This window comes from Centruroides vittatus, unplaced genomic scaffold (assembly GCF_030686945.1).
Source record: "Centruroides vittatus isolate TY-2023 unplaced genomic scaffold, ASM3068694v2 contig_1824, whole genome shotgun sequence".
In the NCBI taxonomy this organism is placed as follows: Eukaryota; Metazoa; Arthropoda; class Arachnida; order Scorpiones; family Buthidae; genus Centruroides; species Centruroides vittatus.
In genome coordinates this window covers 1,273,480-1,290,396 of record NW_027121123.1, presented here as the reverse complement: position 1 = coordinate 1,290,396, position 16,917 = coordinate 1,273,480, and the positions used below count along the sequence as shown (strand labels likewise).

The 16,917-nt window shown below is 26.1% G+C and overlaps 1 protein-coding gene across 1 annotated transcript in view; it reads left to right on the top strand.

Annotated features, from left to right (window-relative positions):
* Positions 1–7,392: 7,392 nt before the first annotated feature.
* The window catches only part of LOC136969850 (Krueppel-like factor 6), a 53,836-nt gene continuing 44,311 nt past the window's right edge, over positions 7,393–16,917 (top strand). The window contains exon 1 of the mRNA XM_067264139.1: positions 7,393–7,678. Within this exon, the coding sequence (XP_067120240.1) occupies positions 7,577–7,678 (102 nt within the window). The 5' untranslated portion in view covers positions 7,393–7,576. The remainder of the gene's footprint in view (positions 7,679–16,917) is intronic.

The window sequence follows — 16,917 nt, the reverse complement described above, 5'->3', positions numbered from 1 at the left end:
AGAGGGGAGATTTCGTATTTTGATAACTATTAATAGAGCTATGTTTAGCGATATTTTCTGTTTGGATAAGTTCAACTTAAGCCATTCAATAGTCTATTACTTGAAGGTCTTCTACTTCAATTTTTGAGGGATACATTGAATATAACTAATAAGACCACCCGTATTTACTTACTTTTAAATGGAAGAATGTGTATTACCTGCAGCTAATGTTAACAATTATGTAAAGAAAGTAGAGAAAATAACATGATTTTCAATCAATAAACTGTAATTTTAAATTAAAAAAAAATCAAATTAAATTAATAAAACTTTTATTTAATAATTTATCTTCATATTTTATTTACTGAAAGCTTATTTTTTATGTTGTATACTTCTGAGTATCATAAATAATATTGTAATAAATTTTTGTACATGAAAATATTGTAAAAATCATTAAATTAATTATGTTATGTTAATGAGTTAGTGTGATTTTCATGTAATAAAAGCCGACGTAAATGCTTTTACTCTACAACATGAGAGTAATATTTTAAATATTAATCATAAATTTAAGTTTAGAATTTTTCTTTAAAATATTTAACGATAATTAGCTCGACAATCAGGAACATTATATGATTAAATATATTTTTAATGGACGGAATTTATTGTTATACAGATACATAATTTACAATAATTATTTTAAATTGAAGTTTAAATGTTACTAAATTTTTTTTTTTTTGTAAAGAAGATAATTTATTCATAAGTTTTACATTAACTTGCAATTAATTTTTATAAAATTATATATTCATTTTTTAAAACGTTATTTAAAGTAGTTTTTATAAAAATATAAAACTTAAACACATGATTTTATATTAATTTATCAATTACATTTTTACACGTGGTTTTTCTACTAATTTATCAATTACATTTTACACGTGGTTTTCTATTAATTGTCTATTACATTTTTACACGTGGTTTAAAATTTAAAAATTGTATCTAAGAAAAACTCGATTTATTCAGCACTTAAATAGCTTTTATGTTTATTTTTACACCAAATAATCCTAAAAAAATTAATTATAGGCGATATTACTGGAATATGTCATAGATAAACGTTTATTATTGTTGAAATCTACCTCAGCCATAAACATTAATCATAAATGTTAAAGTTCCCAATTGAAACATAAAAATTGAATCACGGTTTTAGTATAAAGTTCTTCATTATTCTATCAAACGATTTAACTAATTCTAATTTTATTTTTGCTTAGTTATAAATTTTCCTTTTCTGGACATGTAACGTTTTACGATCACTATTTTAATTTTATATTCAGTACACGAATTCTAGGAAAACATAAAATTATTCTCAATTCGACATTTAATGCCGAATTTTTATTTTGTTTATTTGTTTCTTATAAATATTTATTATTTTTTAAAAAAATTTTACATTATAAATTTTTAAACATTATTAATACCACAAACACTAGAAAAATCAAATAATATATATTATAATCTTTGTAGCGCCATCTGTAGTGAAATTTTGATAATATTAATAACATTTATAAGAATATAGAAACAATTATAATAAATAAATAAATATTATTTCAAGTTATAAATAAAATTATTCAAATAAAATTAATTTTTTGATAAATAAAAAATAATTAATATTTATTACATATTACTTAAATAAAAATTAATTTAATTTTAAAAAAATTAAAAAATAGTAAAAAAAATTACATTAAATTAGTTTTAAAAACTTTTAGTAAAATTATGAATTAATTTTTTTTAAATAATATATTTTTTTATTAATATATTTTGATTCTTGGCGCCATCTGGTGTATAAATTCACAAACGCATTTAGCAGATTATAATATTTTATTAACAGATTAACCCCCTATTTTAAACAAATTTAATTAAATTTTAATTTATAATTAATATATATGTAGCTATATGATATATATTTAAAACGCTGCTACTATTATACAGTGAGGAAATTGTCGAATTAAACTACGTTACGTAAATAGAGGGAGAGGAAATCTGTGTAAATATTAAACACGAACAATAATATATATATATATTTTCAAACTAGAAACATGTACTTGAAATTGTTAATGAGTAAACATTAAGGAAATTTATACAAAGTGTTGACATTGATAAAGTCTACTTATCATTATCGATCCTCATCCTTAAATAGAACTGAAAGAAATATATGATTGATGATTCCTTATTTACATCTTTAATTGATTTATTATCGATCCATATAAAAAATAATAAAAAAAGAACAAAATAAAAAACATTTTAATCGACTTTTAAAGCTGAATTTTATATTTTAACAATATTTATTTTAATAAATTTATGAATCATTTGTATGAATCATTAATGTAAATTGTGTACATGAATTACAACATATGGTATAAAGCAGGAAATTTTTATCATATTAAAATATGTAATCTAATGAATTATTTTAATAATAATAATATAAAAATTAAAGGAAATAAACTGTTTAATGTGTGATAAGAATTCCGTATTTGGTAGTATTATTTTCGCATTTTAACTTACTTTAATTATTTTATTTTTTTAAAAATATGAGTAAATAATTTGAGTTTTTTATATTTAAGTAGAATTTTATTTTATCTAAAGTCAAACCTGTGAACAACGGACACCGAGAGGAAACAAAAATGGCCGTTGCTTAGGGGTGGTCGTTGTAGGAAGGTTCAATTATATATATTTTTAATTAGAATTCTATAAAATAAATTAAAAATAAGTACGCAACTTACTGCATTTTTACTTGAGTAAACAAAATTACTAACATTGTAATTGGAATTAATTTTTTTTACTAAATTTTATAATAATAAAATGTAAATAAATAAGGAAAAATATATATATACTTTTTGGAAAATTTATTGAATTAAACTTTAGATAATTTTTATGACCGCATTTATTACTCAAATATTATAAACAGGAACTAAAATTTAACAAAATACATAGATAAAAAGGTGTAGGAATGTGTTGCGACATACACACACGCACATAAATATCTATATCTTTGTAATAATTCTACGAAATCTTCCCACCTTAGTATTACCCGCATTGAATGGAATTTGTTTACTCATACCATAGAACAGGAACTGTTCGCTACTCTTGCAAAATAAATAAATAAATAATCATTTCAAAAATATTCCCCTAAATTTTACACACTCTAAAGGACCCACTTACCAAAATTTAGTTCGTTCGAACCCATCTAGATGGCACTACGAGTGTGTAGAATATGTAAGCTAATAGGGTGAGGTGTCAAAAAAAATCATTCTTTTCGAATTAATCTAATTAATTTAATCCGAGCGATAATGATAATAAAAATAATAATAATAATTATTATTTAATTTGTTACAACGGAAATATCAGTAATATCCTGCAATTGTTATCATTTTTATTACCCTGAGAAATAGGTCTCAAAGCCTGCACACTGTTTATTAAGACCACTTAAAATCGTGCTTAAAAACAATTAAAATAAAATAATAAAAAAAGTGAAAGTGATACAGAAAAAATTATATGTCGAGAGTGAAAGTGTTATTAAATTTATCCTTAATCACATTACCACGTGATTTAAAAGTCGAAAGAATTGATGAGTGAAGAGGAGGAGGGGGAAGAGAGAGAGAGAGAGATGAGTGCAAAAAAATCAGTAAGTTATAAAAGGGGGATAGACGAGACATTAATATCCATATGGTGATGGCAGTCATGTTTATATGGACCCCTACCTTAGCATGGTATTAAATTAATTTTAGTCATTGCTTTCTTCAGTCACGTGACGCCGACACCTGGATGGGTGCCAGGATGGTCACGTGAGTGGCAGGAAACGGTTTCTATGGAGACAGCACCACAAACCAGAAACACGTTTTTATAAAAAAAGAGAGAGAGAGAGAGAGAGAGAGAGAGAGAGGGATTTTTACATAACTAAACCTAAAACATCTGTGCATAAAGCTCGTGATTATTATAAGATCCATTTTTATCGAGAAACAATTTAATTTCCTTTTAACTTTAAAAATTAAATATATACATATATATATATGTTTAAATAGTAGAAAAAAATGGATAAAAAAGCAAATATTTTATGTTTGTTTTAACTTTTTTCCATTAATTTCATGTAATTTAATATAATTTTTAAAAAAATAATTATATACATATTTGTTATCGAAATTCTTGTAAATCATCTGATCCATTTACATTTATATAATTTAAACAGTACAGATTACAAATAAACAAATTAATACTCAGAAAAATAATCATTTTTAACAAATATTGTGATAAAATCATACGAAAATATTTAACAAATACATTAATAATATCCTATTCATAATATTAAACAAATAAATAAATATTTTAATAATTATAAAAATGTAACTCCCCTGAAAAATGTTGTTTTTTTTTTTTTTGCTAATCTACTAAATCCTATTTCATGGCTGACTAAATTATATATATATATATATTTTTGTAGGTAACATTGGAGGGGTTGAATAGTACACTAAATGACATTGATGTGGAAACATAATGACGTCATCAGAGACGAGTCCGCCTGTTAATGTTCCCCATTGTCTGCTAAAGATTGAGTTTTAGTGTGGCAATTCACTGACCTCATTACATAGTACGAGTTAGAAAAATCTTCGAAAATCTTTTAAAAACAGATAATAATAGTAATATCGTCATTTCTAAATTCATCTTTTCAATGTAAATTTTCCCCTTTTTTTTATTTTTATTTTTAAATTCGTTATATAAGGGTTTTGTTCGTGTTCATGCGTTAAAAATGTAAGTAACGACACGCGTGAGGGGTGTATTTTGTTTATTATTTTATTATTTTTTTATGTACGTTGCCCTATATTTATTTATATACAATTTTAATTATAAATTTAAAATTTTATGTGTATTTTTGACAAGTTTCTTACTTATTTTTCTTCGTAGACGTTCAGGATTTATAAGGATAAGTATAGTCCTTTTTTCTGTTTTATTTATGAAGTAATTCCGTATGTCAAAATCAGATAGAGCTATTCTTTTCATCCACACCTGGCACTGGCGATTCTTCTCTTTCTTTACGACAGGTTCAGAAACTCTCAGAGTATCTCCAACCATTCTAGTTATCGTTGATCCCTTCTTCATTACAATCCTTTATTGATCGAATTTTTGCCTTTAGCGAGCAACAGAACAAACTAGATATAATATCTTTAGATTTTTACATCCGTAAGATTAAATGTTACAGAGTTACGACCAGTTCTTTTAGCATAAAAAACATGCAACAACCCCTTCCCTCGAAGTGTGGATGCGATTTTAAGTGTATTTTTTCTGTAAAAATATTAATAAATAAATAAAATTTAATTCGTTATATATATATATATATATATATATATATATATATTTTTTTTTTTATTAAATTAAAATTCGGGTTTCTTCCACTCCCCTCCGCTGTCACGGATAGGAGAGGAGCGAGAGCAACTCTCCTATCAGGAAATGACGTTGCCTAATTAAAATTTAAGTAACTATTGAGATATTATAGATTTATTTTCGTTTAAATCGTGCGTAATATTGATGTTATTTCTACAAGAAACCTTATTAAAGCAAAGAAACCCGAGAGAGTTATTTGTCACGAAAAAAACTCTCTCAACAATAGCTTAAGACACGTGACAAAAGGTCACGAAATGTCGTGATCCATGTAAGAAATCACGAGATTAGTGACCTATAAATTACTTCTTGTTCTTCTTTCCTATTTACAATAAAAACCTGTAAAGACCCGTTAAAATAAATTAAAAAAATTGTTTAATGTTTACAAAAATATTTGAAATAAAATAAAAATTATTTCATGTGACCATTACTTCCATTTTGAATATATTTAATAACTTAATTCAGTAGAAAGTAAACGATGAAACAACTTTTAAAGGGTAACAAGCAGCTCCATCTTTGAATGAAATTTATAAGTAAATATATTTCTAGAGGAAATTACTGTATATTATAATTTTCTAAAAATAAAATTGCTCTATTTATATAATTTACATATGTAATTAATATAAGTGAGCTTGTTAAATATATTTAAATGAATTACTTATTTTTTTTAGTAATCAGTAACTTATATAATGAATTAAACACGCAAAAAAATTCGAATTTTATATTAATGTATCACTTGGAACCGAGCCATTTAGTAGATAATGCGCATACCAGATCCTTGTATAGAGGTCAAGATTCGTTATATTAAATCTATTTTACATAAAAAAAAAATTAATTAAATTTATAAATTTTACCTCATAAAAGTTTATTTTTTTAACTAAATAATCGATAAGTTGATTAAAATAATTACAAAATAGGAAACTTCATCCGTAACTGTATCCTTCTAGATAGGATCAAGTGACTGTTGCTAGAAAATGCTATAGGAGTAAGGGTTACATTATGACACATCTTGTTGATACACGAAAATAAAAATATACAATAAAAATAGGCTAACTAAGCATTAAATAAATGTAATTAAAATCTATTCTTTGCAGCCCCCTCTTCGTATAGTTTATAATTTAGTTAAAATTTATTAAATTTCTCTTAATAATTTACTGTGATAATAAGAAAGAAATGTATATATTATAATATTTTTGCTCTGTTTAGTATATATAATATGAAATTTTATATATATATATATATAAACAATTGTTCCATTTATTTATAATTTTAACTATTACTCAATATAGTAGTTTACGTCATTTATTATTAGTTTTTTGACTCGATTTTGTAGGGAAAAAAAATGTATTTTCTTTTATAAATAAATAAATTAACTTATAAAATAATTATAATTTAAAAATTAATGCATGAAAATATTAGTTTTTTTTACTATTTTTAAAGATGTTAAGTGTTATGTATCCATTCTCGCATTTCGTCCCCACTTCCTTTTAATTAAAAAAAAATTATTTTTAAATATAAAAAAATAGAAGAAACTTAGGAAATAAATATATAAAAAATTAGGTTATAGTTATTATTTTTAAAATAATAATAATAATAATAATTTGCTAGTCATTAATTATTAAAAAACATTTTTAAAAAATTAAAGAATACAACAGAGGAGTATCAGATTAAAGCGCGTGTAATATAGAAATTTAAAAATATTTTAAATGAGTTTATAAAGCTTAAAATTCGATTTAAATTAAATATAAAGATTAAATTATAATTTAAATAAATTATTTTCTTTATTAGTAAAGTACTTATTTAGATATTGGTTAAGAAATCCTACGCATCTTACATCATCTTCTAAGTGTAGAACGGCTCTTTCATATTTTTATTTTTTGTTTTATATGATTATTTTTTTATTTTTTAATCGGCGCATGACAGCACCGGATGTTCTACCCCGAGGCATATCTTTCCTAAAGCCTCTACACCAGTGCTTTAACGTTGCAGACATTGGATCGAGGCTATATGCCACTCGGCGTCGTCTGTTAGAATTGGCGCCAGTAGCTGTGTTAGTAGATGGAGATACGTTGGAGGTAGCTCCTCACATTTTCTCTCCTGTCACTGCAACTTCGACACTTGCATGGACCTGATTCTATACAACAGTTATAGATAGCATTTAATATTTTGTGATTTTGCTGAGATGGACGTATTACCTAGTGGAAGCATATTTAAAGAACTACAAGTTGTCCATGATACTGGCTACTTCTCAGCTCAGCCGTCCTTAGAAGACACATGGCAGCAGGTAGGAACCATTATATATACATATATATAAGCATAAGTTGCGCATTATACGAGAAAATGTACATACGAGGAGCTAACTTACGCGTGTACATATATATATATATATAAATGTATATATATATAAGTTTATATTTATATATACATATACATATATATATATATATATATACACCACTTCGGAGAAGGCATTTTAAAGGGTGGAAGAAAGAAATAAATATTTTATTCTCTATGAAAAAAAAAAGCAAATTGATGTGTTATGCTTGGCTGCATTACTCGACGAAAGTTAAAAAAAAATAATAATAAAAAACTGTGCTGCAGGAAAAGTAAATCTCGCATGATTTTCGTCATACAGACCCAGTACACCTGTCATAGTTTCCTGGCTGTAGGTTGCTGCTGGCTGCTGCTCGCTTTCTTCCAGGTTTATGTTTATATCCAATCGAGTAAAAGATATTACATCAACTAAGATCTCAATATAACCTGGCCATATATGGATACCTGGCGGTAAGAGGAACCAATCAGATGTGCTTAAGTGAATACCATAGCAACCGGCAGCATTTCTAGTGTAAACAGATTTTTGAACGTAGTCCGGTACATAAACGTGGTACGTGTCTGTCCGCGGTTCTGTCTTACATCCCTACTGGCTTAAAAATAGCAGACATCTGGGATAGTAGGAGATCTAGATGAAGGGAGACTATTTTTAAAAAGTGTAGAATACTAAAATTATACTATATTAGTTATAATAAATATTGTTAAAATGGCGGCTTGAATTAACTTTCATCATTCAAGGTCTCTCTCTCTCGGTCTTGCTCTCTTGCTCTGTGGTGCATTAAAAAAAAGAAGAGTAAAGCCTGTTTCTAAAACGTGATTTAACCATTGTTATATGTCATAATAAATAATGGTAATTTTATTATTTACGTTATCATACATGCAAAACTTCTTTACAACTTAAAAGCAATATATGAATGGATGTTCATGTCTAGGTCATTCACCGACTGCTGTTCAACTTCAATCGATGGCTGCTGGCAACACCAGACAGACTTCCTGGTATTTGGCTGTCATCTCTGTTTCCTTGGTAACCGGCCACGTGATCTGGGCTGCAGTAAGGTTTCTTTCAAAATTAGCCGTTTGATGAGAGAATTGTCTTTGGGATACGAATAAGACGACTTACCCACAGAGAACAAGAGAGAAGGAGAGAGAGAGCAAGAGAGAGAGGGTGTTGAGGAAAATCGAAAGCCATTCACTGATTAGAAGACATACTACACAGAATATCTGTTAGACCTTTTTTTTAAAGCACTAGCTTCGTCAGCTAATTATAAAAACTCCTTATGCATCGTTTAATATGCATAATTTATAAGATTTTCTTCCCTGCTAACTTTAAAACGTGCTCTTAATAAGATCGAATATTCTTCTTATCTTTGATCTGATTTACAAAATTTAATATATACATGCAAAAAAAAAGACTATTGCAAGGTTTTTTCTCTTGCAAAATTGTAGAAAATATGCCTTATAAATTAAGAAAAATCGTAAATTTATCGTGTGTAATAATATATAAAAATATCTACTGTACTATAATCTAAACAAGTTTAACTCATATTGTTATACAGTAGAATATATTTTCTTTTGTGACGTTTATTAACTTTGCACGCTTTTATCACTCACGTATTGTCTATAAAACGCTTTTAAATAGTTTTAAAGGCGTAAAAATATTATTTTCTTTATTTTTTTTTAAATAGAAAAACCTTCTATTAGCCTTTTTAAATGTGTGCTTTGCTTATTCTGGGGGTAATTTAATTTTTCTATACACATAAGCCATTCGAAATTCCTAACACGACGTTAGAAAATTTCCATCATTCGCTAGCAAACAAACAACTTTTAACTTTTGTACTGTGGAAACAGAATTTTTACTTTGTATTTTTATTTGTAAATATATAAAATTTAACGTTAATTTTATAGAGTAAAATTATATTTATTTTATATTATCGAAGTATAATTGATAAAAAGAACAAATATTTTCGGTGTATATGTGTATAATATAACTAATAATTTATATGTTTTTATGTTATATATCACTGAAATTTTTATTGTTAACTGTGTATTAAGTTTCAAACTCAGTTATTGCAACTTTTATAAAGAATAATATATATATATTTATTATATGTGGGATGTAGTATATAAATTATTTACATTATCCTTCATGAAGTGCAATGTTCTTTACATTATTAAAACAGAAAACATGATTTCAAAGTCTATATATGTATATGTTAACTGCAAAATATTAGCTTGAAACTGTATGCGTGTACAATTTATACAGATTTTAATACATAAAAAAGCTATATTTCTTTATTTTGTAATACACAAAACGTTCTGTATATGTTTATGGTTAAGTGTAAAAGTTCAGCTGTACACATGTACAATTTATACAGATTTTTAGTATATAAAAATTGCAATGTTTATTGAGAGTTTTTATACTATTTCTCACGAATTTATAAAATATCACACGTATAAATATAATATTTACAGCAAAAAGGGTACAGTTTAAATTCAGAATACACCAAGTTCAATATTCTTAAGAGTGTGTGTATACATTGTTATTATTTTGCTAAATATAGTAAAGTGCATTGTACTTTGCTTACGAAATGTAATAATTTAATGGGGATCCATCGCATAAATTTGCATTGTGCAAAAGAAAAAATAAAAATAGAACCATGCAAAAGAAAATGTTACGTTTGTGTCATAATATATTTATTTGCAGAGATGATAGCATAGAAGGGTAATATTTCTCGAGGTTACTTTTGTCACATAATATTTTTATGAAACACGAAATGAGTGATGTGTGGGCTGAACATACTTCACAGTTCTGCACGTTGGATTTTATCACACAGACTGGCATTTCTCAACTGATGTGTATACAGACAAGGTTCACCGCTATCACAGATAGAGGCAAATCTTTGAAGATAAACCGCATACCGATGGTATGAAATGTCATCTTAATCAAGAAATGAACGTTACACATTATTATCTAACTCCTACGTATGTTTAATTAAGATATTTTAGTGTTATTCGATGAAGAAACCATCCCCCAGATTACCAAGCATCGATCGAATTTATTCCTCTTACCTTTCGACTTTGCAAATTAATTATGGCTCCGATTAAACTGTTAATGATCTAATTGCAAATTGTACACCATCAGTTACCTACTGTTGAGCTCTCTAGCAGCTTTTGTTGATGCTATAATGTACTGTTAACGCGTAACACATTATACAGTAATTGACCCATATATATGTCCACTGGTAATAATTCGATTATTAATGTATTAATAAGTCTGTCGAGTGCTGTTTATCGATCATTGATTAGTTTTCTATCGATAAAAATGTTTCGTGTGCTTACTTTAATTAATCATTCAATTAAATTATTGATTTAAGTCCTTCTATAATCGATCAGAAATTATCTAGAAGACCTTGAGGAGTCCGTATCCTTAATAGAATTACTAACTATCAAAGGGTATATAAATCAGTTAAATCTAGATTGACGGCATTTATTATAGATTAATGATTCATTTTAGGTGATTTTTATATATTAATTTTCTATTTATAAGCGTATTTTTTTGCATCAATTCTTTCTGTTATTGATTAACAGGCGATTGTTAAGTTGTCGTTTAACGAATTTCGGTTTTAGTATCGTTTAAGCATCATTACTCAAGTCAATAAACCTGATTTTAAGGTCGATAAATGTAAGATGATACTGTAAATTCTACGTTTTTCCATTCGATTTTAAGATATTTAACTTAAAAATTCATTTATTTTTAAATGCGTTAATCATCTTTATCATCCATTCACGTAGAATCGTGAATTTTAATTATTATTATTATTATTATCATCATTTAATTTTTTTTAAATTAAAATCACTAATGTGAAGAAATTATTTGTTTCTTTTAAATGTTTTTTAAACATTTATAAATATTTTTAAAATTTTATTTATTATTATAAGCCTTTTTCTAACGAATTTCGGTTCAATATCAGTTTCAGCATCGTTGCTTCAATCGATAAAAACACATGATTTTAAGGCTGATAAAACGTTTTTAAACTTGAGTTTTAATCAAATTTTATGAGTTAAAAAAAGCTAGAAATGTATTAATTATTTTTATATGTATTTTAAATTAAAAATTTGTTGATTTTTAAGCAATTTTCACTACTTTATCTAGATTTAAACTCGATTATTTATAGAAAAAAATATGACTTGTATGTAGATTTACGAGTGAATTTTTATCCATTTATTAATAATTTCCGTGGCTTAAATAAAATTTAAGGGTATGATAACTTAACAATTGACACTTTTCCACACCCGACAAAGTCATACAGATTAGTGAAATGCTTAATTAAAATTCATATAACACAAACGTGCCACATGATAATGCATTCATATGCTGTACGGGCGCAAATTGCTTTTGAAATTTCTTATCAAAAATAATGAAATTTGTCATTTTTATCCACCTCTTCAACCCCCTGCTCGAGACAATTTATTATCTTCGTTCGGGCGTAAGAATATGGAAATCAAAATGCACCAACAGCAAAAATTTTCCGTTTGCATAACTATAAGCGAGTTTTGTTAATTGATATTTAAAGAAAGAAATTATATATATACATATATATATATTAACGCCGATTTCATTGGTTATATTTAGAAAGTTAATTGCTCCATCACGTTCCTTTGTGCTCGACTTGTCACATGCAACCGACTGAATTATTCGTCATAACTCGGAATAATTGAACTATACATATCGTTTGTTTAAATTAATAATATTATTATTATTTTCTAGCAAAGTACGGTAGCGTTTATTTTTCGGGATGGACCGGACGTTTGACTACATTTCCGGGAAGCTAACTTAGTCACATGATTGAATCTCCCGTTCCTTTCTACATAGGCCCACTATCCTATATCCCGTTTCTATCGTCCGTAACTCCGGTAGATGACATCATTTGCGGGGTCACGTGATTAATGTCAGCGAACGTTTTCTCATTAATATAATAGAAGATAGTTAACCCAAGCCATTGGCACTTCATCCCTCCCCCTCCATCTTCTTCTACTTTAAGGTGCTGCTGGCCACTCCAAAGATCCAGTCACTTTCTCCCCCCCCATCTTCCCGTTCCTAAATGTCAAAGGGCGCCATATTTACTTGATACCTGTCCTTGATGTAAGTTCAGGGTCACGCGTTAACCCCGGAGCTGAAGGGATATTGATAAGGGAACAAATTATCTTTAGAAGATTTTGATAGGTCGATAATTGTAAATTACTTACTGATTAAAAAACGAATTTATCATTTTTTCCCTCCTCTGGTATATATAAACAAGTTCTAAGTATATATCTTTTTTTATTTTTTTTTTATTTTTGAAGCTGTGTTTATACGTGATCGATGAAGTTGGTGTTCTAGTGCTGCTGGTGTACAATAAGTTTTCTATTCGCTGTCTAAGTGCGATTCAATCTTAGAAAGTCCAGCGTCAGTGGAAAGGAATGCGGAGGTCATACGAGGAACACCAATGCAAGTGAGTTACGTCACTGCTAAGGACTGTGGGAAATTGTCAGTTAGATGTCAACATGTGAATGCGTTACAGGCTAGCCACATATCAAATAACAAAACTCGGAAAAATGATAACAATTTATTAAGTTTTCTTTTTGTTTTGTAATGATCTTCTTCCAAAAATATCCTACAGGAATACCTTGCAGACCACAACAGATTTTTAGTATGTAAACAAAAAAGAACGCTTTTCTAGGAACATAAACATTCATGCTAAGGCTGTCTGATCATCTAAATGTCACGAAAACAAGATAACTTGTGGTAAAAATAGTCGAAAATTTGATGAAGAGGTCCTTTTAGGGAAAACCGGGTACCACATTGAGACTTGGAGAAATGTAAAGATAAGGAGGAGGAGGAGGAGGAGGAGGTTGAGGGATTTCTAAAAAAAAAGGAGACATTCTAAAGAAAGCAAGAATTTTAAGGAAAATTTACTGCTATAGCAATATATCAATATGTTTTATTACATACTTTTCCTTTAATTAATGAAAAAAGAAATTCTTTTCTATTCCTTCAGGAGTCGTTTGTTTACTTGATACTAAGATAACAATCTACTTAAGAGAAAAGAGAGAGAGAGAGGGAGTTGTATTAATTTTAATTTCATGTAAATTTACAATTATGCCAATTCTTCATATTCAAAGATAAAATTTAAAAACTCGATCTTATTTTTGATTTTATTTTTTTATACGAGATAAACATATACACCCACAAATGTTTATTACATATATACTTTAAACAGTTAAACAAAAATGCCATACCATGTGTATTTTGAGTTTACGTGTGATGTGTTTGTGTATTTTTGTTAAATTCTAAGAACTAAATTTAAGTTTATTTTGTATTTTCTCAGAATAACTCGTTATGTATTTAACAGTCTTAAATATACTTTAAAAAATTATGATCAAGGAAACACATTAATTAATTTCCTTCAAACATTTTTTTTTAAATATAATTATCAGAATAAATTTTATAATCAAATATTTAATATTATCTCACTTCCTTTTAAGTTAAATATGTGTAGAAATTTGTTAAAATGCTAGAATTTATAACAAACATTCATTAAAATTCCTTAAAAGGAATGCGTTTAGGATGCTTATACATAAACAAGAAGTCATTTTCCAAGGCCATTATTAAGCTATTGTAAGAATAAAATATAAATTTAACAAGTGGGTGGTTTATAATGTACAAAAAGTATACAAACGAGATACGAGATAGGTATATATATATATATATATAACCAATATATTATAGAGAAGAAGAAAAAAATATATATAGTAAACAAGTCTTGTCTGACAGCATCACTCAAAATAGAAATTTAGTCATGCACTTGTTACGTTTGATTGATATGAAGTCGGAAATAAATATCTTTAAATGATGTTTAGTGCTCTTTTTTAAAAACATTATACAACCTTTATATATTTTAAACGTTTATTAAGTGATCTGATTTAAAATTATTACTTACTTTTTTCATCACTTTGTCTAGTTTAATCATCAGTTTTGTGTGGAATTTCTCATTTAATTGGCCTTTAAATTCTTTAATAATTTCACTGAATGATCTCTAATCGTACAATATTTATTTATTTTTTAAATTTAAGTGCATGCAATTAGTAAATTATGTATATATTCGTACCTATTCTGCACCATACACATATGTACACTTTTTAGAAAGTGAAAAATATTCTTTTTTAAATGTTTTTAACATTTTAAATATAATTTTACACAAATTGTGTGTAAATATAATTAATTTTCATTCATTTTTATCCATTTTTCTAATTTAATTATCTCTTTTTGTGAGGGATGTCTCATTCAATCAGTTTTTAAATTCATTAACATCAATACTCAATGACCTCTAATCTTGTAATAATAATTATAATTATTAAATTATGTAGCATATATTTATAATAGTTTACAGCATACACATACAGAAATTTAATCATATAATTAAATATTAAAGTCAGAAATAATTATGTTTAAATATATATTTTTTAAAAATAAATATCCAATTCTCAGATTTAGCAACGGAGGAAATTAAACATGAATAATTGAGGAATACCCCATTCAATTATTTTTTAAATTCATTGATATCATTACTCAATGATCACTAATTGTTATATATATATTTTTTTATTTTGATTAAATATAATTATTAAATTATGTATCATACCCTACAGGAATGTTAATTGTATAAAGGGATGATTATATTCATTAATTAATACCAAATATTCTATAATTTTATAGTATTTACTAACTAAATTTATTGTTTTATTATCTCCAATGCTCTGATATTCAGTGTTTTGAATTTTAGTACATTGACTGTGCTCAGGTTTATTGTTTTTTCAATGATTACTTTGTATTTCTGTAAATTTTTATAACTTCTAAATTAAATATTCTAGTGTTTTTAGTACTTTGGATGTTTTAGTATACATTGCTCTAAATTTTCTAGATTTTAGTACTTTGAATGTTTAGATTTCCAGTGTTTTGTATGCTCTAGTTTAAAATGTTCTGAATTTTTTACGTTTAAACAATTTAGATTATTCTTTAATCATTCTAAATTAATACAAACATTTAAAATATTCCAGGTGTTTTTTTATTATTCTGATTATTCTAGAATTTTTTGAATATTGCTCAATTATTCTAAGAATATTCCGAATTATCCTTACGATATTTTGAATATTTTGGATTTTTAGAATGTATTTGACTGTTCTAAGTTGTTACAAAGATTTTGCTTTTTGAATATTCTAGATTATTTCTAGAATAACGAAAAAGAAGAATATTCTAGATTATTTCTGGAATTTTCAGTATTTCACACTTATTCTAGAATTTTTGATCATTTGTTTTTCTGTATTTTAAATGAAATTTTTAAAATAAATCTCCTTTATTTTTCTAAATTTTTTAAAAAATTTCTAACATAAAATCTCAAAAATTTTATTAAATTTCCTAATATTTTATATACTCTAATTAACCAGGAAATATTTAAATTTTGTAATATTCCAAACCAATTTTTTTTTATTTTGTCCTGTTTTTAATTTAAAATTTCCAATTTATTTATCTAATTATTTCAAAAATTACTTTTTAAATGACTCTTAAAAAAATGTATATATTTTTTTCTATTATTTTAACCATTTTAATGTATAAAAATATAAGGATATATATTTAAAATTATTGAACGAATCGGTGAGATATTGGATTTTAATGTAGCCATAGATCATTGTTATTATATCCTGTGTAATGTAAACTTTAAGAAGAAAAAAAAAAAATATTCTGGAGGTTTCGTTTCGTATAAAGATATTATACATGACATTGTTCGTGTCTACTCTGTTAATTTAAAATACGTGTTAAAGCATTTATATACCCGTTAAATATATTTTTATATACTTTAGTCTCATATCAATAAGTTAATGATACGTAAGATAATATTTTACTAATGGCTATTTCCTTTTAAACATAATAAAAATATATATAAATATATGTATGCTTGAATAGATGAAAAGGTCATTTTAAAGTACAGTGGCCTTGTACAAATACTCCAAAGGGATTTTTCTTGATTTTTTTCTTTGTACAGAATTGTGTAAAAAGTGATGTTCAGCTACCGAAACTGAATTATCCAGTTTCCTTGAAAGAAAGTGTATTTTTATAAGAATTTTTACAAATATAACAAAATTCAGCTACTAAAT